Source organism: Hippoglossus hippoglossus, chromosome 22 (genome assembly GCF_009819705.1).
Source record: "Hippoglossus hippoglossus isolate fHipHip1 chromosome 22, fHipHip1.pri, whole genome shotgun sequence".
NCBI classification, from domain to species: Eukaryota; Metazoa; Chordata; class Actinopteri; order Pleuronectiformes; family Pleuronectidae; genus Hippoglossus; species Hippoglossus hippoglossus.
Window position 1 is genome coordinate 12,118,029 of NC_047172.1, and position 21,356 is coordinate 12,139,384.

Here is a 21,356-nt window from a genome sequence, read left to right on the forward strand (position 1 = left end):
TGGTCTGACTGGTCTGAGTGTTAAATGAGTTTGTGGTCAATTTATGCAAATGATTCCTAGTTCTAGTAAATAATTGATTTCTTTATTTGAGGATATTTGAGTCTTAAGACCTTAATGCACAAAACTACTTAAACTAATGGACTCATATTAAAGTATTTATTAGTATTGGTAAGTATAAACAGTTTAACTGGTGTGAATCTCAAGTCAAAGATAGATGATGAAACATGAGCTCCCTCTGTTGGGCGGTATTTCCGCATTACTGCATCCACATTTTAGAAAGCAGAAGGAAAATGTGAAAAGAAAAGTATTTCTTTAATAAAACCACTTCATGATTAAGGGTGGGAAAAAATATTATACATTAAAAAGTAAAGACAACACTAACATCAAAAGGAGAAAGGACATTTTAATCAGTAAAATACTTCAAATACAAAACTTCCTCTCTTTTATTGTACCAGATCAAATACATTTCATAACCCAAGCTCAACTGGAATGAGGTGAACAGGAGGAGTACATGTCCTAAGTGATGTCCAGTTTGTGCCACGAATGTAAACACTTTTTTGTTGCTCCTAAATCTTTCTGATGGTTTTTTACAGCCCATTCAGGTTTCTCTGGTATCAGATGTAAAAAAACAAGTCAGAAAATACATCAAGCTTTTGGTACAAAGAGATTTTAAACAAGAGGAAATAAAAAAAATGCGCACAAAACCAAATTTATTAAGAAATGCTGACCGCTGTTGTACCGACACTGTTGTTTAAACACAAAGACACAAAAAGATTTAAAACCTCCAAAGGGATCTAGAGGTTTCCACGTGAAGAGAAACAAACTGTGGCTCATAAATACCGTGTGTACCGTCAAGTTTGAATGTCTCCCATGAATCATCACATGCTGACACACCTAGGTGGAGATGTGTTGCAGCATCATGTACCGTCATTTATATAAATATGAGGCGTTTACCTTTCCCAAACAAAAAACTGCACTGTCCTCCAACATTTTTTGTTTTTTTTAATGCAACCATTTCCCTCCTTTCCAAACTTTATTTTGAAAGGTCAAAGGAAGAGGTGAGGTAAAGGAAGCTAATTCCAGGGGAAATGATTACGACAAATTCACTGAGGATTTGTCTCAAATGGAGAAAGGAGGGAATGAGGCTGAACGAGACTCTGCCATCGAATCAACGGCTTGAATCATGAAAACTAACAAAGAGCAGCAGAGCAGATTTACCCTGCACTTAAAGGTTCAGTGTGTAAAATCTAGTGACATCTAGTGGTGAAGTTTCATGTGGCAGCTGAATACCCCTCTCCACAATTTAGATGAAACACAGGATAAGTTTATATTCAATTTCTGCCAATAGTTCCCTCTAAGCTAAATCTTACGCACTGAGCCTTTAACCTCTGTGAACAAAATCATGGAAAAGTTGGGTGAAAAGGGAAATGGTCACATGTTTAAAAAACAAACTGCAGGTTTGCTGGTTTCCTTATTGTCAGCTGCTGGGATTGTTCCTGGACAGATCTCGGCACTGGTCCGTGTCCCTGACCTCAGGACTTGTCGGACGTCAGAGCGCAGTCAAAAGAAGCCGACAGCACTTTGCAGATGGACTGAGCCTGCTCCTGTTCGGACAAATGAAGATTCTTGTTTAATAACCTTAAATCTTTGTTTGTGTCACTGTTTCACTTTGCACTCGGTCCCACTCACGGAGCTGCTGCACTGGTACACCCAGATGCTGCACTCTTCCTGCTGCGGGTCAGTGGTTTTGAGAGCCAGGAGGTTCTTCCCGGCGCCGAGGCCATCGTCGTAACACAGCATACGTACGATCAGGTACAGAGGGTGACGATGCAGCACGTCCTGGCCGAGGGAAAACACTCCATCAGTGACTCATAAGATACAGAATACATTTCTTGGATTGTGCTACATGGTCAAGAGAGGTAATCGTTTTCAGCCAATGTGGTTTCAGATGTAATTGATGCAAACATTTTGGTTCAACACTGGATTATGTCCAAGGAAGTGGAGGGAACGTCGGGGGAATCACTGAAATATTTGCGTCAATGATGCTGAATTTCCTGAACCATGCAGTTTGACTCCATTGATGAGTCTTCGATCACTTTTACGTGTTGTGCTGCTACTCACACACTGGTCCAGTGAGGCCACTTTGACGCCGTACTTGGACACTCCCAGAATCATGTCCTCCTCTCCGGGCACAAACGGCAGCTTTCTGTCTTGCTGAGAGACGGAGCAGAATGTGTAAATCAGTCTGTCTCTGTCTCTGGAAGCATCGTTACTCCATCACAGTCTCTGTCTCTTCTCACCTGAGCTGCGTCGATGTAGTTGATGAGGTCCAGAGGCTCTTGCAGCGTCCTGCTCATGTCAAACTGTAACTTCTCGATGGCTCCCACGTACCTCACCCGGAACTCAGCACACGCGTCAGACGCACTGTTACCTGAAGTGTCAGACGACGAGTTGGTTAAAGAAGAAAAGTGCATAGCAGGAGGAGAAGGGGAGTAAAATGTGTCTGATGACCGACCTGAGCTCTTGGTGGAGTCTGTGTCGAGGCTGGCGACCGTGCTCGATCTGGAGAGCCCCCCCAAACTAGAATCTACAGACTGCAGAGAGACCCAAACAAGAGCAGGTAAGAAGACAGTACCTGCGTTCAGACCCGCACCGAAGTCCAGATATGTTCCTGAAATTTGCCGGAGGAGCTGATATGTGAGGATACAAATGTCCGAGTCAGTTGCTCGGGACAATTTCTGAGTAACTTTTCCTGCCAGCTCCCTGGTAAAATGTCTTTAAAATGTCTATGTGTAAAGCAGGAACATTTCTGGAAAATTGGTGTGTTGGTGATGTTTCTAACACACGACGGACGCAAACCTGGAAGAATACAAATGTCTCAGGATGAAAAAGGGGAGCCGAGCATGAGGAAGACGCTGATGAAGAATGTCTACTTGGAAACACAACGAGATTCAAGAGGAGATTCTCAGTCATCCGGGTCATAGTATCTTCAGAAGTTGGAACTTCGAGAGCTTTTGGTGATACGGGCCGAGGCTGGTGTTTATGTGAAAAACACTGATGTAAAATGTCTAAAGTTCATTTATGAAAACAGCTAATGATTCTTTGTGTGTGTGTGTGTGTGTGTGTGTGTGTGTGTGTGTGTGTGTGTGTGTGTGTGTGTGTGTGTGTGTGTGTCTCTTACTGTACCTTGCTCTTAGTGCTGATCTCGCTGCTTTGCGAGCTGCTGCTGCTGTGGCGCTTCTTGACTTTCCGGAACATCCTTCACCATGACGACACCATCGAGGCCTCCAAGCCCCCCCCCCACTGACCTGGATCACCGCGGACCACAGTGTTAAAAACCAGACAGAGCCGCCCTCTCACATCTCAGCCGAGGTGATGAATAATTGATTGTGAAACACAGCATAGACTGCATTTTTAATAACGGCTAAATGAGAGTGTAGACCTTCAGCGTAACAATTCTTTTAGCTATGATCCTCTGTTTGCTCTTAATGTGTCTGTGACAGCTGCACAGCCTCTCACAGCATATGAATTATAGAGTGTTATTTAAGCTTTACTCATTCTGAAAACACAAACACACAATAATAATACTAGAGCTGAGCCAAAGGGGCTTTTGAGGTCAAGGACAGTACCAATATTCAGGAGTAAAACTTTTCCAAAACCGAGATTTATCGGCTGTTATATATTTAAAAAATGTGCAATGATTCCAAAAAACCCTTAAGACAAAGAAATGTAATGTGTGCTCCGTATTTTACAGTTTAACCAAAAACAAACAAAAACACAAATACATCCAGATAGAACTTTCAAAATTATGTCGAAAATAAAACAGATTTTTTAAATCTAAATCTAAATACATCTTTTCTGCATTGTTTATTCTGTAAAATAACATCTTTTTAAATATGTTTGAATCAAATTGCTTTTTCTTGTGATTTCCTGTTTTGTTCTTGTTTCGATATTTCAAAAACAGTGCTGCCCAAAACAACTAGGCTTTGAAGACACTGAATCAAAGACATTTTTGATGTTTTACTTTCAGTTTCAAATGACCTTACTTTTGTTTTGTGAAAGAAGTTGTTAAACGTTTCATGGATGAGTTTGCTTCAGTTTTAACTTGACTATTTCCACAAGTCCCCAATTCCACATCTGGAGTCAGATAATATAATATACGAACATATATAATATGATAATATAACTTAATAATAACCATATAACAACAATAAACACAGATTTGAATGACCTATATACCAGCAGGGTGCTTGTGATAAATATTGAGTAAATATTGAAGTTTGATCGGAAAGAGCTGGTTCAGATGATGATTCTTCATGTTGTGGTTGAGTGTAGGAGTGATATAACGGATATGATGGTCTCTCTCTCTCTTTGTTCTTCACTTCTCTGTCTCTTCTTTCTTTTCTCTCTCTCTCTCTCCCCCCCTTCGTTCTTCTCTCTCTTCTTTCTTCTTGTTGTCTGTCTATTCTTTCTTCTCCCTCTCTTCTTTCTTCTTCTCTCTCTCTTCTTTCTTCTTCTCTCTCTCTTCTTTCTTCTTCTCTCTTCTCTCTCTCTTCTTTCTTCTTCTCTCTCTCTTCTTTCTTCTTCTCTCTCTCTTCTTTCTTCTCTCTCTCTTCTTCCTTCTCTCTCTCTTCTCACTACGACCACACAACCCTTCTACCAGACGTCTCCTCCCATTGAAAAGGAGCCAACTTTTTGCTTCTTGCATTTCTCTATTATAAAGTAAGACAAGTCACAAACTACACAAACTACCTTTGAGATCACGTGTGTTGGGATTTGTCGCAATGCAAAATAAAGTGAAACTGAAGAGAGGCCTCGATTAAACAAGTTTATATGTTCTACACCTGCAGCCAATGAACTTCTCCCACCTCCATCAGAGGAACAGCAGGGTTTAGAGATGGAGGTTTAGAGATGGAGGTGTTTCTTTACCGTGGATCCCAGCTCTGTACTGGGGGGATCGTTCAAACACCACAGCCTCCATGACACCAGTACAACACCAGCATCAAACCATCTCTACATTCAGCTAAACTCTAACCTTCATTAACCTCCATCCGCTAGAAGAGAAAAAGCCCAATTTCTCCAGCTCCACCTTAAATGTCCCCCCCACCTCACTCTCTGGTTTAAAACGCGACTTTCTCAGGAGGCTTTAACGAACACAAACACACACAGGAAGTGGAAACCAACACAACACACACTCTTACCTGTGTTGCTCGCGTGTCTGTGTGTGATCACGGTCTGTGATCTGGAGTTTCTCTGTGTGTTTGCCTCCGGTTAGTCTCCGCAGCTTCTCCCGCAGCCTCCACCCAGCTGCGCTGAAAGGCGACGCAGATCCAGCCCGACGAGAAACTGCGTTAAAGTTGCGTACGTGTCGGAATAACACGTTGGTCTGAAGAGTAGTGAAAATATGTGTTTGTTGTGTCTCGTGTGGTTTTATAATTCTTCGTTATTTCCTTGTTTTAATCGCGCGAATTCGAAAAAACAGTCCAACGTATGACTCGGAGCTTTTCTCCACGCGCTTGGTTTCTCGTCGGCGGTGTTTTGGAGCACCAACCGGAAGTGTGCCGTCTTCGCCCTCATTCATTCATCACACAAACAGCACCTGTGACCGGATGTGTTTTTATAATGTTTCTTTTAAATTAACGCGTTAAATTCATCGATCATGGCTTCGAAACGTAAAGTAGACGTGATTGTTCCCGCTGAGGAGAGCGATCAGCTTATTATCCGTCCGCTGTGAGTTCATTTATATGTGTGTGTGTGTTTGTGTGAATAGATTATTAATGCTGCTTCAACATGGAACCACAGAAATAACCAATGCATGTTAATTAAATTTCATAAATGTGTTTTGTCGTGTGCAGAGGAGCTGGTCAGGAAGTGGGAAGATCATGCATCATCCTGGAGTTCAAAGGGAGGAAAATAATGGTAAATACAAATATATAGAAGCTGAATGTATTAGTGGATCAGTTAATGATCAATGATTGATAACAGAGTCGTCGTTTTGTGTTTTTGGATTTGCTGCTTTTATTTGGCGCATATCAAACTGAAAACTGAATATTTATGGGTTTTGGTTTTATAGAATTAACAATTAATAAAAACAATATTCAGAAGTCAGATTAATAGATAGGTAATTGTTAGTTGCAGCCCTAAGATCAAAGTTCTTCAAATGTACGAAATACATTTGGTCTGGCCTGTTAGTTGGAGCACAACATGCAATTTTACATCGTTACCTTGTTCATGCTGCTGTTATTGTTGGATTTTATTGTTTTGGTTTATTGTTGTTCTGCTGTGGTGTGTGTTACCGTGTGGATTTTCCTGGGTGAATCAAGTCAAATGATATTTTCACAGCTGGACTGTGGCATCCACCCGGGCTTGGAGGGAATGGACGCTCTCCCCTACATCGACTTGATCGACCCAGCTGAGATCGACCTGCTGCTCATCAGCCAGTGAGTCTTGAGTCTTACGGGGGGGGGAGAGACATCTTATGTAGTTTCCTCCACCAGTCTCACAGAAACATGTCCATCTGCTTGTACTGTGTTGGTTGAATTGAGTTACTCTACTCTAGCAGTGATGTGTCATTTGATGTTCATGTACGTGTCCTCTGATTAGTTTCCACCTGGATCACTGTGGTGCTCTGCCCTGGTTCCTCCAGAAGACCAGTTTTAAAGGCAGGACGTTCATGACCCATGCCACCAAGGCCATCTACCGCTGGCTGCTGTCGGACTATGTCAAAGTCAGGTAGGAGAAGAAGTCCGTATTCAGAAGTGCCTCTCTACTCTGCTGGATTATGATGTAACTTAATCATTTTATGCATTGCAGCAACATTTCTTTGGACGACATGCTGTACACCGAGTCCGACCTGGAGGAGAGCATGGAAAAGATCGAGACCATCAACTTCCACGAGGTCAAAGAGGTTGCTGGAATCAAGTTCTGGTGTTACCACGCTGGTCACGTGCTGGGAGCTGCCATGTTCATGATCGAAATAGCCGGAGTCAAGGTACAGAATGACAGGACGTCCTGGTGTGTTTGATTTTCTGTTTCTGCATAGAAACCAGTTTAGTTAAGATGATGATGCAATCCTCCCCCCTACAGCTGCTGTACACAGGAGACTTCTCCCGACAAGAAGACCGACATCTGATGGCAGCTGAGATCCCCAGTGTCAAACCTGACATCTTAATCATAGTATGCAATAAATGCCTCGTTTTTTAAATTTCATAATTCACATTAAATACTCTCTTTAATGGAGCTTCATGTGATAAATGCTGTTCTTTTTTTTCCTTCTGCAGGAGTCAACGTATGGCACCCACATCCATGAGAAGAGGGAGGAGCGTGAAGCCCGGTTCTGTAACACCGTGCATGACATCGTCAACAGAGAAGGTCGCTGTTTGATCCCCGTGTTCGCTTTGGGACGGGCCCAAGAACTGCTGCTCATCCTGGGTGAGAAGTCCTGAACTACTCCCTGCTCCGGAATTTATCTGTAAATTACAAATTCATCTTTTGAGATATGGAACCTGATTTAATTTTATTTATTTTTAAAGGTGGTTTTGTCTTTTGTATCTTTATTTTATCATTTGTCTGTGCCTCAGAAAGTCTGTGAAGTTGTGCTGTGTTTTCCCCTCCAGACGAGTACTGGCAGAACCACCCGGAGCTCCACGACATTCCCATCTACTACGCTTCGTCCCTGGCCAAGAAGTGCATGTCTGTGTACCAGACCTACGTCAACGCAATGAATGATAAGATCCGCAAGGCCATAAATATCAACAACCCTTTTGTCTTCAAGCACATCAGCAACCTGAAGGTAGAGCCTGTCACTGTGCATCACTCTCTTTAGGCTCAGTTAATGTTGTATCTTCTCCATGTGGTGTCTGGAAGCTGCTGCCGACCTGTAACTGTGTTCTCCGCAGAGCATGGATCATTTCGATGACATCGGCCCCAGTGTGGTGATGGCGTCTCCTGGTATGATGCAGAGCGGCCTGTCCAGGGAGCTCTTTGAAAGCTGGTGCACCGATAAGAGAAACGGCGTCATCATCGCCGGATACTGTGTGGAGGGAACACTCGCTAAGGTCAGAGCTCAGCGACAGTGAAGTGTTTAAAAATACATAGATTCATCTAGTTTCCTGGATAAAGGTTCACTCGTGTCCAACAGTTTTAATGTCATCTAAGCTTAAATTAGTTTTATTCTATTGAAATAGATCATGTGTAGCCACAGCAGCTCATTGTGTTTATTGTCTGTTTGCTGCAGCACATCATGTCTGAGCCGGAGGAGATCACCACCATGTCGGGACAGAAGCTGCAGCTGAAGATGTCGGTGGACTACATCTCCTTCTCTGCCCACACCGACTACCAGCAGACCAGCGAGTTCATCCGGGCGCTCAAACCCCCGCACGTGGTAGGAAAAACACTTGTTTTGTGTAAAATGTGCTGTTTTTTGTCCCCATAGATATAAATTCTTTGATGCTTCTTGGCCGTACTTTGAGTTCTCCGTGTTTATTCTCAGATCCTGGTCCACGGGGAGCAGAACGAGATGGCCCGTCTGAAGGCTGCGCTGATCAGAGAGTATGAGGATAATGACCAGGTTCACATCGAAGTTCACAACCCTCGCAACACGGAAGCTGTCACCCTGAACTTCAGAGGAGAGAAACTGGCCAAGGTCAACAAACTACCTGTGTTCTCTTTCCTCCATTAAGGCTTTTTAATGGCTTGAAGCCACTCTGTGCTTCTTCTGTCTTCAAAATGTTGTGTCCAGTCCTGACAATGACACAGACTTTGCTCCGTCTCGCAGGTGATGGGCTCTCTGGCGGATAAGAAGTGCACTCAGGGTCAGAGGGTGTCAGGCATACTGGTGAAGAAGAACTTCAACTACCACATCCTCAATCCCTCCGACCTTTCCAGTAAGTCACTTTCATTTCTCACAAACTCCTCCAACCTGAGGCTTCCAGTTTTTTGCAAGTTGAGCACTGACCAAAAAAAAACTAGAAAAATCCAATAAGATCATCAGAAACAGATCAGCTGCAGAGATGCTAGTGTGAATTTGTTATAGATGTGTATTGTGCACCAGGGAGCTTACAACAGTCTCCTCAGTTTTTGCACTGTGCTGTTAGCTGTATTGATCTGAGGGCTCTGTCTTGTAGCATACACGGAGTTGGCCATGAGCACGGTTAAACAGAGCCAGGCCATCCCCTTCACTGGGCCTTACTCACTGCTCGTCTGCCACCTGAGGAACCTCACTGGTGAGACCTGGAAATATCTGTTGTGTTCCATTTCTGCAAAGTTCAACTGTTTTCAATGTCAATTTATCTAAGTTTAGTCCGTATTTACTGTCTTTTTTTGTTGTCTCAGGTGACGTGGAAGAGCTGGACGGAACTGAGAAGAACACTTTGAAGCTTTTTAAAAATGTCACTCTGATTCACGAGGTCGGGATGGTGGTGCTGGAGGTGAGTACGGAGTTATAATAAAGTTACAAAAAAAGTTCTCCTTGCGATTTAATTGGACCCTAAACAGCCTCATCAGAATTGTGCCAGGTTGGGAGTGTGTGCAAAGTTGAGAGGAGAGGTTGAGGGAGAAAGAGACAATACGAGTGAGAGGGGTTATTCTTGCACATATAATATAAATAAAGGTGAGCGTGCAAATACATTTATTTATCACAGAAAAGATAATTGTTTGCTCAAATTAAATAATTTTCGGCTTGCATGTATTTATCTTCAAAATATAATGTATTTTCCTCCTAAATGTGTTCCAAATCTTAGATTTCTTGCTCAGGAATGACGCCATATTTCTCTTATTTCAGTGGGTAGCGAACCCTCTGAATGACATGTATGCTGACGCCGTCACCACTGTGGTGCTGGAGGTGCAGTCGAACCCGAAGGCTCAGAAAGGTCTGTCTGTCCACGCTTTTAGTTAGGGCCCGAGCACCTCCGGTGGGAGGCCCTATTGTATTTTGAAGGATTTATATTTCCCTTTTGGGGCTTTTTCAGGGCCTAGACATGCTCAAATTGTTACCAAAGTTTGCAGGGAATTCAAAACCCCAAAAAGTAATTGTATTCTGGGGTAATTTGAAATGGGCGTGGAAAAATGGCTCAACAGCGCCATCTAAGGAAAAGCCCCTCAGTTAGCTTTCACTGATCTTCACAAAAATCGTAGCCCAGGTGTATCATGACAAGACAAACAAAAAAGGTCAGAGATGCATGGGAGAAAAGCAACAGGAAGCCCGCCATTTTTCACATTTTTACTGTGACGAACTTGTCGTAGGGCTTTCATCAGATCAACTTCATATGGAGATGAGTGTCATTTAAACACGCCACCAAAACATGAGGTTCTGTATCTCTGACATATTTGTTCCAATCGAGTTCCAAACTAGAGATGTAAGACAAGAGTCCCGGCCTGATGACATCTACACAGAAATCTTGACTTAAAATCACAGCGCCACCTGCTGGCAACAGGAAGTGACATGTTTTTACTTTGAAGAACTGCTCCTGGCTGCTTTACAATATACAGCTCAAAAGAGCTCAGTCAAGTCATTGGACCATGGTCAGAATTGTGACATTTCCTCAAACCGTGTAAACATTGAGGTGCGGCGAAGGTTCATCCTTCGCCAAAGGAGACGATGTTGTCATAAGTCCAGTGTGCATTGTCCTATCACCGCCAAACTGATGTCACATGATCAGAGACCATGCCTGAACAGCTCTATTTGTCAATATTTCCTCAGTGTCATAGCGCCACCTACTGATTCGCCATGAAACAGGAAGTACTTTGTAAATCCACTCTGCATTATCCAACCAGCTCCAAACTACTGACCTATGATCACAATCCTGATCTGAACACATCCATATATTAATATTAGTACTTTTAGTTACTTTTTAGTTACTTTTGTACATTTAGTTACTTTTTAGTTACTTTCGTACTTTTAGTTACTTTTGTACTTTGAGTTACTTTTTAGTTACTTTTGTACTTTTAGTTACTTTTTAGTTACTTTCGTACTTTTAGTTAGTTTTTAGTTACTTTTGTACATTTAGTTACTTTTTAGTTACTTTCGTACTTTTAATTACTTTTTAGTTACTTTCGTACCTTTAGTTACTTTTGTACTTTTAGTTACTTTTGTACTTTTGTACTTTTAGTTACTTTTTAGTTACTTTCGTACTTTTAGTTACTTTTTAGTTACTTTCGTACTTTTAGTTACTTTTTAGTTACCATTGTACATTTAGTTACTTTTGTACTTTTAGTTACTTTTTAGTTACTTTCGTACTTTTAGTTACTTTTTAGTTACTTTCGTACTTTTAGTTACTTTTGTACTTTTAGTTACTTTTAGTTACTTTTGTACTTTTAGTTACTTTCGTACTTTTAGTTACTTTTGCACATTTAGTTACTTTTTAGTTACTTTCGTACTTTTAGTTACTTTTTAGTTACTTTTGTACTTTTAGTTACTTTTGTACTTTTAGTTACTTTTTTACTTTTAGTTACTTTTTAGTTACTTTCGTACTTTTAGTTACTTTTTAGTTACTTTCGTACTTTTAGTTACTTTTTAGTTACTTTCGTACTTTTAGTTACTTTTGTACTTTTAGTTACTTTTTAGTTACTTTTGTACTTTTAGTTACTTTTTAGTTACTTTCGTACTTTTAGTTACTTTTTAGTTACTTTCGTACTTTTAGTTACTTTTTAGTTACTTTTGTACATTTAGTTACTTTTTAGTTACTTTCGTACTTTTAGTTACTTTTTAGTTACTTTCGTACTTTTAGTTACTTTTGTACTTTTAGTTACTTTTGTACTTTTAGTTACTTTTTAGTTACTTTTGTACTTTTTAGTTACTTTTGTACTTTTAGTTACTTTTAGTTACTTTCGTACTTTTAGTTACTTTTTAGTTACTTTCGTACTTTTAGTCACAGCGCCACCTGCTGGCAACAGGAAGTGACATGTTTTTACTTTGATGCACTGCTCCTGGCTGCTTTACAATATACAGCTCAGTCAAGTCATTGGACCATGGTCAGAATTGTGACATTTCCTCAAACCGTGTAAACATTGAGGTGCGGCGAAGGTTCATCCTTCGCCAAAGGAGACGATGTTGTCATAAGTCCAGTGTGCATTGTCCTATCACCGCCAAACTGATGTCTCATGATCAGAGACCAAGCCTGAACAGCTCTATGTGTCAATATTTCCTCAGTGTCATAGCGCCACCTACTGATTCGCTATGAAACAGGAAGTAATTTGTGAATCCACTCTGTATTATCCAACCAGCTCCGAACTACTGCCTATGATCACAATCCTGACCTGAACAGTTCCATATATTAATATTAGTTCAGGGTCATAGCGCCACCTACTGATCAGTGTGATAATTAAGTTGTTGTAACATTGTCCAATTGACACAAAATTGCTCACGCTACATCAGAGCCCCTACTTGAACAGATATATTAGTCTGTAGGTAATAATAGTGATGGCGCCACCTACTGGCAACAGGAAGTAAGCTTTGTTTTACAAATATCATTCGATTTACATAAAATGTTCACAGTGTGATGTGCTATTTGATAGCGTGGACCGTAATGAGCAATTAGCAGGCAAAGATCGACATCGCGTGACGGACGCAGGAAGTGAAGCATTTATCCTTGCCGCAGTGCTCAAAACGCATTGCAACGCAGAGACGTGTGCTTGTTCATTGATCGCTCTCTCCACTAACTGCAACAGGCTTGAAAATGCCTGTGCTCGGGCCCGTTAGTGCTACAACGTAGCCCTAGTTTTTATTGTTTTCTTTCACAGCAGGAACTGTGTAAACCCAATTTTTGTTTTACTAACACTTCAAAACCTTAATGCAGTGTTTTTTTCATTAACAGTCATGGAGACTCAGAGTGTTGTTATGGACATGGACGTCTTCCAAGCCCGACTAGATGTCATGCTGCAGTGAGTGCGACGCTGTATCTGTGCCAACTGGATTATAACATTGTCTACAATATAAACATTTTTAAATAAATGGACTTCTTCTGACAAACATTTCTTCTGTGAACTTTGTGATTTGTCTCTAGGGACATGTTTGGAGAGGAGTGTGTGGATTTCAGTGATGGTAGAAACATCTCGGTGACAGTCGACGGGAAGACGGTTCTTATTTGCTTGGAGACGAGGGTGAGAATCTCTCAGCCTGACACACTGAGACCCAGATAATGTATTTGTAGCAGTATTGTTTTGAATCTCTCACTGAATTCCTCCGGCCTCCTCAGGCGGTGTGCTACGAGGACGAGTGCACAGAGGACGACACGCTGAGAGAGATGGTGGAGCTGGCGGTGCAGCGGCTCTACGACGCCCTCAACCCGGTCATCTGAGGACGGAGACTGGACGAGTGAGCAGCACACGTTAAAAAAACAACGAATATTTGTACCAAGTTAACGAGGAGCTTGTGTTTCTGTGTTTAACACTACATAACAAATGCTCCTGTGGATCACAGCAGCGTGTCTAACTTATCGATGACTCTGACGTCCATGTTTCTGCACCGTCAGGATCCGTAGTTGTAGCTCATTTGTGATTTGACAAAACAAATCAGACACAATGCAGCTGTTTGACCTGTACACGTCCTGAAAACCGTCTCCCCCCCCACTTTAATTCAATCTGAAAAGACGAGATAGGCCTCTTGCAAATTAAGAGATAAACTCTTAGCATCTATGATGTAAGAGAAGGAACTGAATAAGCTACCGTTTGTCGAGAGGCTTTATTTTTTCGTAGATTTTAGCGTTCTGTTTTGTCATGTAAGCACTTTTATTTATCGTGTATTCATTAATAATTTAACTGTATTTAAATGTACCTGCACTGTACTTTTTGTTTGACGTGAGAAATGAGTTGTGGTAACTTCTAACTGTGATGTGAACTGTGAATTTCTAAATGCACTAAATCTGTGTTTATTGTTATTTGAACTAAAAGGTTTTAAAGAACCTGTGTTTCCAGTGAATTATTTTGTCACCGTCGTCCTGTATTAAATCAGTGTTGGTATTAATAACTAAGGATGTCGGTAAATAAACAATAATAAAAGAATCAAGCAACATTGTTTCACTGAGCCCTGACAGGCTCTGAACATTACTCATTTATTCTTTAAATATCTGCACAAAACAAACCATAGATTTTTACAATAAATTGTATCCAAGGCACATTCTTTAACTTCACTATGTGAGCATAACCTTACAGTTCCCAAATGCCCGTTTAATGCATTTTCAAGAACTGACTCATCTGACATTCTTTACATTGCTATAAATATTTTATAAATGGCAATAAACCCTGTTCAAAAATAAACTGTTGAGACAGATGACTTTATAAAAGACAAAGGAGTTGAACTGAAACAATAGCAGGTTGTAAATCAACCACTGAATCTTCCTCTAGCAGCATGTGATCACATGCCAACAACATGTGGCACGGAGGACAATCACTGGCACTGACTGTGTGTCACTGACGAACTGGGTGGCAAAAAAAAAACCACAGAGTAAAAACAGTACAGAATTAGAATGACACTCAACAGAGCACATCACCTCCACCAAGGCCCAACAATGAATTCAAGCTGCACCAAATTTCATAGATACCACTTCCATAACGGTGCCTGTTCATCAATACTCATGAATTATTCCCTGCAGAAATTGTGAAATTGTTGAAAACGTCTGTTATTGCACAAAGTTCTCAGATCTTCTTTCTTCCTTGACCCAAAACCACATCCTTCCACTAAGTTTTGAGTTTTTGTTTATGTAATCTTATTTACAAACAAACAAACAAACAGACATGGGTGAAAATCATACCTCCTTGATGGAGGTAATGAAACAGGTGACATTTAACTGTTCTACAGACATAATGAACCCTGACTTCACACAGTGACAAGAAGAGCACTGCACTTGTCCCGTGGTGAATTCTTACTCATATGCACGCTGCAACTGTAGATTGTTTTCATCACTAAATAATCATTTGGTCGAAAAAATGACCAAACATTTGCTTTAATATTTCTGGATACAGAAAGGCAACAAATCCTCTCATTTGTTCTTGAGTAATGTTTTGTGACATGGTAATTAATTGATCATGACGTGACAATGGTTGTTTGGAGATGAATTGTTTCAGCTCTATGCTCATATACCAGTTCAGTGTTTGGTTAGCAGCTTGCATGACAACAGTGTGATCTATAGAAAATCACTCTCTTGAAACAAAACATGATGGAGCTTCATGTCTCTTCCACAGAGAGGTGTGGAAACAGTTTCCCCCAGTAGTGTGAAGGGTGGGGACAATTCAAGGGCCCCACAGTGAATCTATGTCCATGTCCAGCAGCCCTGTCCGGGTCAACGTTCCTCCATCACCCCCGTTTTAGACTGAAAGTCAAACCCAGAGCCATCACCACCAGCAGCCCGACGCACATCTCCATCAGCTTGCTCTTCCTCTCGACCATCGCCTCGTGTTTGTCCCGCAGCATGTCCTCTCTGCGGGCCCGCATCTCTCTCTCTCTCTGCAGCTGCTCGTTGTAGTGGGACTTGAAGAACTTGTCGAAGTCGTAGACGCCTCCTCGGTTGTAGGCGCCCGCCACAGACCGCCCGCTGTCGGCCTGCTGTGCGGCGGAGCCCCCGGGGCCGTCCTTGGAGGAGGAGGAGGAGGAGGGTCTGGCCGTCGAGATGAGGTCCGACTGGCTGAGCAGCCCCCGGTCGTACTTCCTCCGCAGCGCCTTGTTGCCCAGCACCGTGTAGGCCTCGCTGATCTCGGAGAAGCGGACGGTGGCCACCTCGCTGCCGGCGTTTCTGTCCGGGTGGAAGACGAAGGACTGCTTGTAGTAGGCGGTTTTGATCTGGGCCTGAGTGGCGCTGGGCAAAACCTCCAGGATTTCATAATAGCCGGTCTTGGTTTTGAACAGGGGCTCAGATCGGGTCCCGTTGTTCCCGAACTCCCGGATGAACACAACCTGTCCCCAACATGCCCGCTGACTGTGGAGGAAACTCCTCCTCAACTTCGTACGACTCCAGCACCGAGGCAGAGTTTCTCCTGTAATCTGACCCCGGGTCTTGTTATAAAGTGAATCCTCTTCAGGTCCGTGACAACACTGATATTCAGCGACATTTCCATTTCCACAAATATCCTCCACAGCACCGAGCTCCGGTGTCCCACTTGTGTAACTGTCCCGTGAGGCTGCACCGGTCACTCTGTCCGCGGCACTGTCACCTCCCTGCAGTCCGCCATTTGTAAAACAACCCGACAGAAAGGCGGAGGTCAGAGACGAGGACTGTGTTAAACTGTTACCGCGTTTAATGGAACTCTCCCGGAGGTGAAGCTTGTAGAATCGGTCCAATGCTCCTCTTCCAAAACAGAGCCTGACCTCCGCCATGTTTACAGGCATAACAGAAGAAGACGGATATCCGGGTAGCTGAGGAAGGCTCGAGTTCCTGCAGCGCCCCCCAGTGGTGAGTACGAAGAAGTAAAATGCAATGTTACAGGAAATATAATTGTAGTCAGTAAAAAGTATTTTAAACATGTATTATCTAGGTTTTTAACAAATGAAAGGTGAAGGAATCTGAACAGTTTAGCAGATTTTCTAACCCATTAAACATCTTAATAACTCAATATCAAAAAGTGTCCAGCTTAGTGTGAGTACTGGGTTTTGAAACTAAAAGAAATATGATGTAAACATTCAAAACCGAAAAAACTCTGATTGTCTGAAATACTTTTTTTTAACCTATTAATAACTAAGCAGGGAATTTGTGCTGATTTTCTAATCACAGGATTTCATGGTATCAGTGCAGACAGTCATTTTTCTGCGGTAAAAGAATGACAAATAAAAAATAAAGAAACACTCATATTCTAATATTACGAGTCATGTTTTTGAGCTTATGTTTCAAACCAATGAGCTATGAAGCCAATATTCAGTCTTTTCAGAGAATAGATCAAGAGTTTTAATGATTAAGTATAAAACATGCAGGAATAAGTCAAATATTACCGTTTCACCACTGACTTACCTCAACATTTATATCTTTAATTTTCCCAGCACAATTTGGCTTCCAAAAATGAAGACAATTGAAATGTTTGTGTTTATATATCTTTATCTAACACATTATATAAATAGTAGAGGCTCAGACCTTTATTGTGAAGTGGACACACTGTCACGGAAACCGGAAGTGATCGTGCAGTGGCGCGTTGAACTTTCATGATGTCGAAGTTGAAAACAATCGTTTGGCCCAAAGTGATTTTATTCGGAGACTCCATCACACAGGTTCGATTCCACACTCACTTCTCAGTGTCACATTATATTCCCTGTGTGTTAGCATGAGCTGTTAGCCTGTTAGCTCCAGTTCGAAATGAATAAACCCGCAGTGGTGTGTCTCAGTTCTCCTTTCAGCCCAACGGGTGGGGGGCAGACATTGCTAACAGACTAGCGAGGTGAGTGGTTCTACTTTATTAATCTGATGAGTCATTGTTTTTACAGAGGCTCCTGTGGGATGTGATGTGCAGGCCCGGATCCAGACTGCTCAGAGTGAGGGGGGGGGGGGGGGGGAGTTTTGAAGAATGCAACCATTGTTATTGTGACAATAGGAAATTCATCCAAGCTGTGGTAAAATAATAATAATACTGATTGTTATTATTATCATTATTTAATTCTTGTTTTTTGCAAGTGCCACGCACAGAAGTGTTATCAATAAAGATTTGTATTTTAAGATGTGATGCAAGCATGAAACTTGACGTGATGAGTTCCAGTAAGGAATCTGTGAACCGACGAAGGTGCAATTAAACACAGCACTGAAGGGGGGGGGCTGAGTGTGATGGATCCCTCCAAATTATGAATCAATATCGGATTCAAATGAAGATCAATTTTTATCAGAGAACAGTTTTTGGAAACCCAACCCTGTGTCCAACCAGCAATTCAGAAATCAGCAAATTCTGATGGGGAGAATCAAAGGGCACAGAATAAAGTGGACCAATTGGGAGGGCAGAGTAGAAATGTGTTCTTCTAGACCCGGGCCCGGCTTCGTGTCCCTCTAATGTCTGAAGTTGTCCCTGCAGAAAGTGTGACGTGGTGAACAGAGGACTGTCCGGGTACAACTCCCGATGGGCCAAGATCGTTCTCCCTCGTCTGATCAGCAGCCACAGCTCAGACACCGACATCAACAACAACAACGTCGCTGCTGTCACTGTTTTCTTTGGAGCCAATGACTGTTCACTGGAAGGTACAGACTCACTCACACAACATGTGGTTATACAGCAGCTGTGAGTATAGATCACACACTTTGTTCCTGTGTAAAGGGGCAGGACACCGATTTTTCACATTAGGTTGAATTTCCAAGCATATCTCCACTGAACTGTGCAGTGTTGGATTTCTTTCTGTGCAGTTTCAATATCTCATGTATGCAATCCTACAAACCTGGTTTATATTCTATTCACATTGTATTTATTGCAATTTTTTTATATTTCCCTGGGTTTATATTGCGTGTTTACTTATTTATTTAGTTTTTACTGATGTTTATAATTTTTACTATCCCCTTCACTGCTGGGAAACTGAGTTTCCCCTCATCTGTGACAATAAACCACTTACTTACTCCCAAAGTAATGAACCAACACAGCACATTTCCCCACATTTGGTCAAATGAACGATTATCTTATCACTGGGAATATGATACAGAATGATAACACAGTTGTGTTGTCCAGTTTGATAAAACAACCATGGAGAGGCAACCAGACAACACATCAATGTTTAGTACCACAAACCAGTCCTACACAGTGTACCAGTCTGTTTAGAACACTGGTGCACGCTTGGATGTCCAGTAATGATTTTGTTGTTTAATTTCGTTAATCAAAATGGACCTTTATTCTAAATACATCACATACAAATCCTGTCACTGTTTTTGATATTTATTTTTTTCTAATGTATTCTGTCTCATTTCGGTCTGTTCCCGTCATGCAGATAAAAACCCGCAGCAGCACATCCCTCTGCAGGAGTATTCAGAGAACCTAAAGGAGATCATTCGGCTTCTGGCTTTAGCCGGAGTGTCCGCAGACAGAGTTATCTTCATCACCCCCCCACCCCTTCACGAGCCAGCCTGGGAGAAGGAGTGTATTTTAAAAGGTAACACCTGAACACCAAGTCTTTTTCTCTCTAGTTCATTTATTGTCAAAGTCTCCAGACCTACAAAGATCACACCCTGCGTCTCCTCCAGGATGTCCTCTCAATCGCCACAACTCTGTAGCGGGGCAGTACGCCCAGGCATGTGTCCAGGCCGCCGGTCAGTGCGGTACAGACGTCTTGGACCTCTGGACACTCATGCAGAAAGATGGACAGGTGAGCACAGTGCAGCAGTATTTGTTGCTGCAGCTTCTCCCCCCATGTTGTTAACTTCAAGGCCTTTCACTAAATCCATAAATGATCCTTACTGAATTCAATTATATTTGTATTGCGCCAAATCATAATAAACATTATCTAAGGCACTTTACATAGACAGTCAAGACCTTTAAAATCTTAGAGATACCCAACAGTTCCCACAATGAGCAGCACTTTGGCGAGTGTGGAGAGAAAAAACTCCCTCATTAACTGGAAGAAGCAGAACCAGACTCTGGCCATCTGCTTCGACTGGTTGGGGTGAGAAAAATGGGGAGGAGAGGGAAGATGGGTGCAAAAGAGTGGGGAGAGAGAGAATTAGGGGGGAGGAGGAGAGAGAGAGAGACTGAAGGAATCATAACTTGACAGAAAATGTAATCTTTCAATAGATAAAGGTTTCATTGAATTATTGTTTTTCTAATGTCGGAGAAGTAATTCAATTATTTGTAATTCTTTAGATTTGAAATAAATATTTTATATACAGCGATAGTGTCATATATTTTTGGGCTTTTAAGGACTAACTGATCGTCACTATGATGCTCATGAACATCCTGTTCTGCTTTTCAAAACAAGATGATTAGCTGGGTTTTTCCTGTTTCATTTCAAGTATCTTTGGGTTTATTTGAGCAGAAGAAGACAACAATTTTTTTTTTACTAAACCATAAATCAACTGCACCTAAAAATAATCTAAAGATTATTCAAAAACATTCCAAACAAGACATCTCTGTTTGTCCCCTGATCCGCAGGACTACACAGTCTACCTGTCTGATGGACTCCATCTCTCAGAGAAAGGGAACCAGTTTGTGGCCCAGCACCTGTGGGGGCTCCTGGAAAGCCGAGTTGCCCACTTGCCCTTCATCCTGCCCTACTGGGGAGACGTGGACGCCAAGAGCCCCGACAGCAGCCTGCTCTGTGACCAGTGACCGAGTCGTCGCCCATTAGTTAGAAAAAAAATACTGTGGACTTGATATTTTGAAGGGAGCCTGAAACTGCACTGCATTCCTGCTGTGAAACACTGACGCAGCTGTGATGTGCAACACAAGACCCAAGTGTTAATGTTTAAAATGCACATTAAAGATTTTTATTTTGAGATGTGATGCAAGCATGAAACGTAAAAGAGGAAGACGATGGTGAATAGTTGTAGATAAAGAAACAAAGAATATAGAAATCAGAATATTAGATACAAAATATTTTCTAGTTGTGTCACAGTTCACATCCATCCAGTTGAGCTTATGTCAGCTACACAGTCGACTCATTTTCAACCTACAGTTACTTAAACATTTTATTATTATAACAAAACAGCAGGCGACAGTGACAGCCTTAAAAAAAGAGAAAGGGGCTAGAACTCACATTGGCACAAGGACAGAAAACAAAGTGGAAACATAATATCTGATCAGTTTCTTTCAAAATACATTTCAGCATTGTCTGCCGTCATCTACCGGGAATATTCTTGTCTCCTTTCACTAAAACAGGTCGGACCAGCGAGGCACAAAATCTGAAAAGGCACCATGTTGTTTCATATCAGTCACGCACAAAATAAAAAAAACAATGACACTATGATTCTCTTTAAGATTCAATAGCTGAACAAATACAGTAAGTGTAACGCTGGAGAGACTTCCGCTCATTCCTTGCACAGGATTAACAAGTGATGTACAAAGGGGTCAAAACATGAACAGGCCTGGGATTTGTCAAAGCATCAATTCATGACACAACAGTAAGAACATGTACAAAACTTAATTCAACTCTGGTGATGTGAAAAATACGTCGTCTTTTAAATCAAGTTTTCTTTCCGTTTGCTATATCGTACTGAAATGTTTCCCACTATGGGTAAATAACCACGGCAACAACATCAATAATATTAACATCTTTCACCCGTTTCAAGTGAGTTGAGTAAAACTTTGTGCACACGCGTGTTGAGCAGGAAAGTCGAGATGGACACAGTTAACTCGAGGCCTATTTGTTCTTATGGTCCACAATCCAACTTTAAACACAGCACACAGACAAAAGCAGACAGAGCCTCGGGATCAATGTAATTAGTTTTCATGTCTTTTGTTCTTAGAAATATCAAAAA

At 41.7% G+C, this 21,356-nt stretch overlaps 4 protein-coding genes across 7 annotated transcripts; 2 read left to right on the forward strand and 2 right to left on the reverse strand.

The window, feature by feature from the left end:
- Nucleotides 1-1,474: 1,474 nt before the first annotated feature.
- Nucleotides 1,475-5,583, reverse strand: itgb1bp1 (integrin beta 1 binding protein 1). Of its 3 annotated transcripts, none has more exons than XM_034576026.1 (7): nt 5,202-5,583; nt 3,187-3,308; nt 2,516-2,594; nt 2,301-2,431; nt 2,122-2,214; nt 1,690-1,839; nt 1,475-1,604 (listed from the first exon to the last, which is right to left on the reverse strand). In XM_034576026.1, the coding sequence occupies exons 2-7, from the start codon at nt 3,256-3,258 to the stop codon at nt 1,533-1,535; spliced, it is 597 nt and encodes a 198-aa protein (XP_034431917.1). In that variant the 5' UTR covers nt 3,259-3,308; nt 5,202-5,583; the 3' UTR covers nt 1,475-1,532. The 3 variants fall into 3 exon arrangements, with proteins under 3 accessions (XP_034431917.1, XP_034431918.1, XP_034431916.1); XM_034576027.1 differs by having other exon boundaries at nt 5,266-5,376; XM_034576025.1 differs by having other exon boundaries at nt 3,187-3,319; nt 5,200-5,316.
- Nucleotides 5,533-13,898, forward strand: LOC117755869 (cleavage and polyadenylation specificity factor subunit 3). 2 transcript variants are annotated; one of them, XM_034576021.1, is made up of 18 exons: nt 5,533-5,730; nt 5,856-5,919; nt 6,343-6,440; nt 6,604-6,732; nt 6,814-6,991; nt 7,087-7,176; nt 7,281-7,431; nt 7,617-7,792; nt 7,899-8,057; nt 8,237-8,383; nt 8,492-8,644; nt 8,777-8,885; nt 9,126-9,224; nt 9,334-9,428; nt 9,782-9,869; nt 12,813-12,879; nt 13,002-13,098; nt 13,194-13,898. In XM_034576021.1, exons 1-18 carry the CDS (start codon nt 5,660-5,662, stop codon nt 13,293-13,295), a joined length of 2,073 nt encoding a protein of 690 aa, XP_034431912.1. In that variant the 5' UTR covers nt 5,533-5,659; the 3' UTR covers nt 13,296-13,898. The 2 variants fall into 2 exon arrangements, with proteins under 2 accessions (XP_034431912.1, XP_034431913.1); XM_034576022.1 differs by lacking the exons at nt 13,002-13,098; nt 13,194-13,898 and having other exon boundaries at nt 5,591-5,730; nt 9,782-9,891; nt 12,717-12,822.
- A 113-nt stretch (nt 13,899-14,011) lies between these two features.
- On the reverse strand, nt 14,012-16,330 carry LOC117755870. The gene is made up of 2 exons (XM_034576024.1): nt 14,569-16,330; nt 14,012-14,515 (listed from the first exon to the last, which is right to left on the reverse strand). Exon 1 carries the CDS (start codon nt 16,316-16,318, stop codon nt 15,290-15,292), a length of 1,029 nt encoding a protein of 342 aa, XP_034431915.1. The 5' UTR covers nt 16,319-16,330; the 3' UTR covers nt 14,012-14,515; nt 14,569-15,289.
- A 706-nt stretch (nt 16,331-17,036) lies between these two features.
- Nucleotides 17,037-21,045, forward strand: iah1 (isoamyl acetate hydrolyzing esterase 1 (putative)). The gene is made up of 6 exons (XM_034576031.1): nt 17,037-17,188; nt 17,303-17,355; nt 17,977-18,140; nt 18,875-19,036; nt 19,128-19,249; nt 20,032-21,045. Exons 1-6 carry the CDS (start codon nt 17,123-17,125, stop codon nt 20,206-20,208), a joined length of 744 nt encoding a protein of 247 aa, XP_034431922.1. The 5' UTR covers nt 17,037-17,122; the 3' UTR covers nt 20,209-21,045.
- The last annotated feature ends 311 nt before the right edge of the window (nt 21,046-21,356 follow it).

Coding starts and splice junctions, on each gene's coding strand:
- itgb1bp1 (XM_034576026.1), bottom strand. CDS start 3,258: ATGTTCCGGAAAGTCAAGAAGCGCCACAGCAGCAGCAGCTCGCAAAGC. Junction 2,432..2,515: donor AGACTCCACCAAGAGCTCAG/GTCGGTCATCAG, acceptor CTGACACTTCAG/GTAACAGTGCGTCTGACGCG. Junction 2,215..2,300: donor ACTACATCGACGCAGCTCAG/GTGAGAAGAGAC, acceptor TCCGTCTCTCAG/CAAGACAGAAAGCTGCCGTT.
- LOC117755869 (XM_034576021.1), top strand. CDS start 5,660: ATGGCTTCGAAACGTAAAGTAGACGTGATTGTTCCCGCTGAGGAGAGC. Junction 5,920..6,342: donor TCAAAGGGAGGAAAATAATG/GTAAATACAAAT, acceptor ATATTTTCACAG/CTGGACTGTGGCATCCACCC. Junction 9,870..12,812: donor GAACCCGAAGGCTCAGAAAG/GTCTGTCTGTCC, acceptor TTTCATTAACAG/TCATGGAGACTCAGAGTGTT.
- LOC117755870 (XM_034576024.1), bottom strand. CDS start 16,318: ATGCCTGTAAACATGGCGGAGGTCAGGCTCTGTTTTGGAAGAGGAGCA.
- iah1 (XM_034576031.1), top strand. CDS start 17,123: ATGATGTCGAAGTTGAAAACAATCGTTTGGCCCAAAGTGATTTTATTC. Junction 17,189..17,302: donor TCGGAGACTCCATCACACAG/GTTCGATTCCAC, acceptor GGTGTGTCTCAG/TTCTCCTTTCAGCCCAACGG. Junction 17,356..17,976: donor ATTGCTAACAGACTAGCGAG/GTGAGTGGTTCT, acceptor TTGTCCCTGCAG/AAAGTGTGACGTGGTGAACA.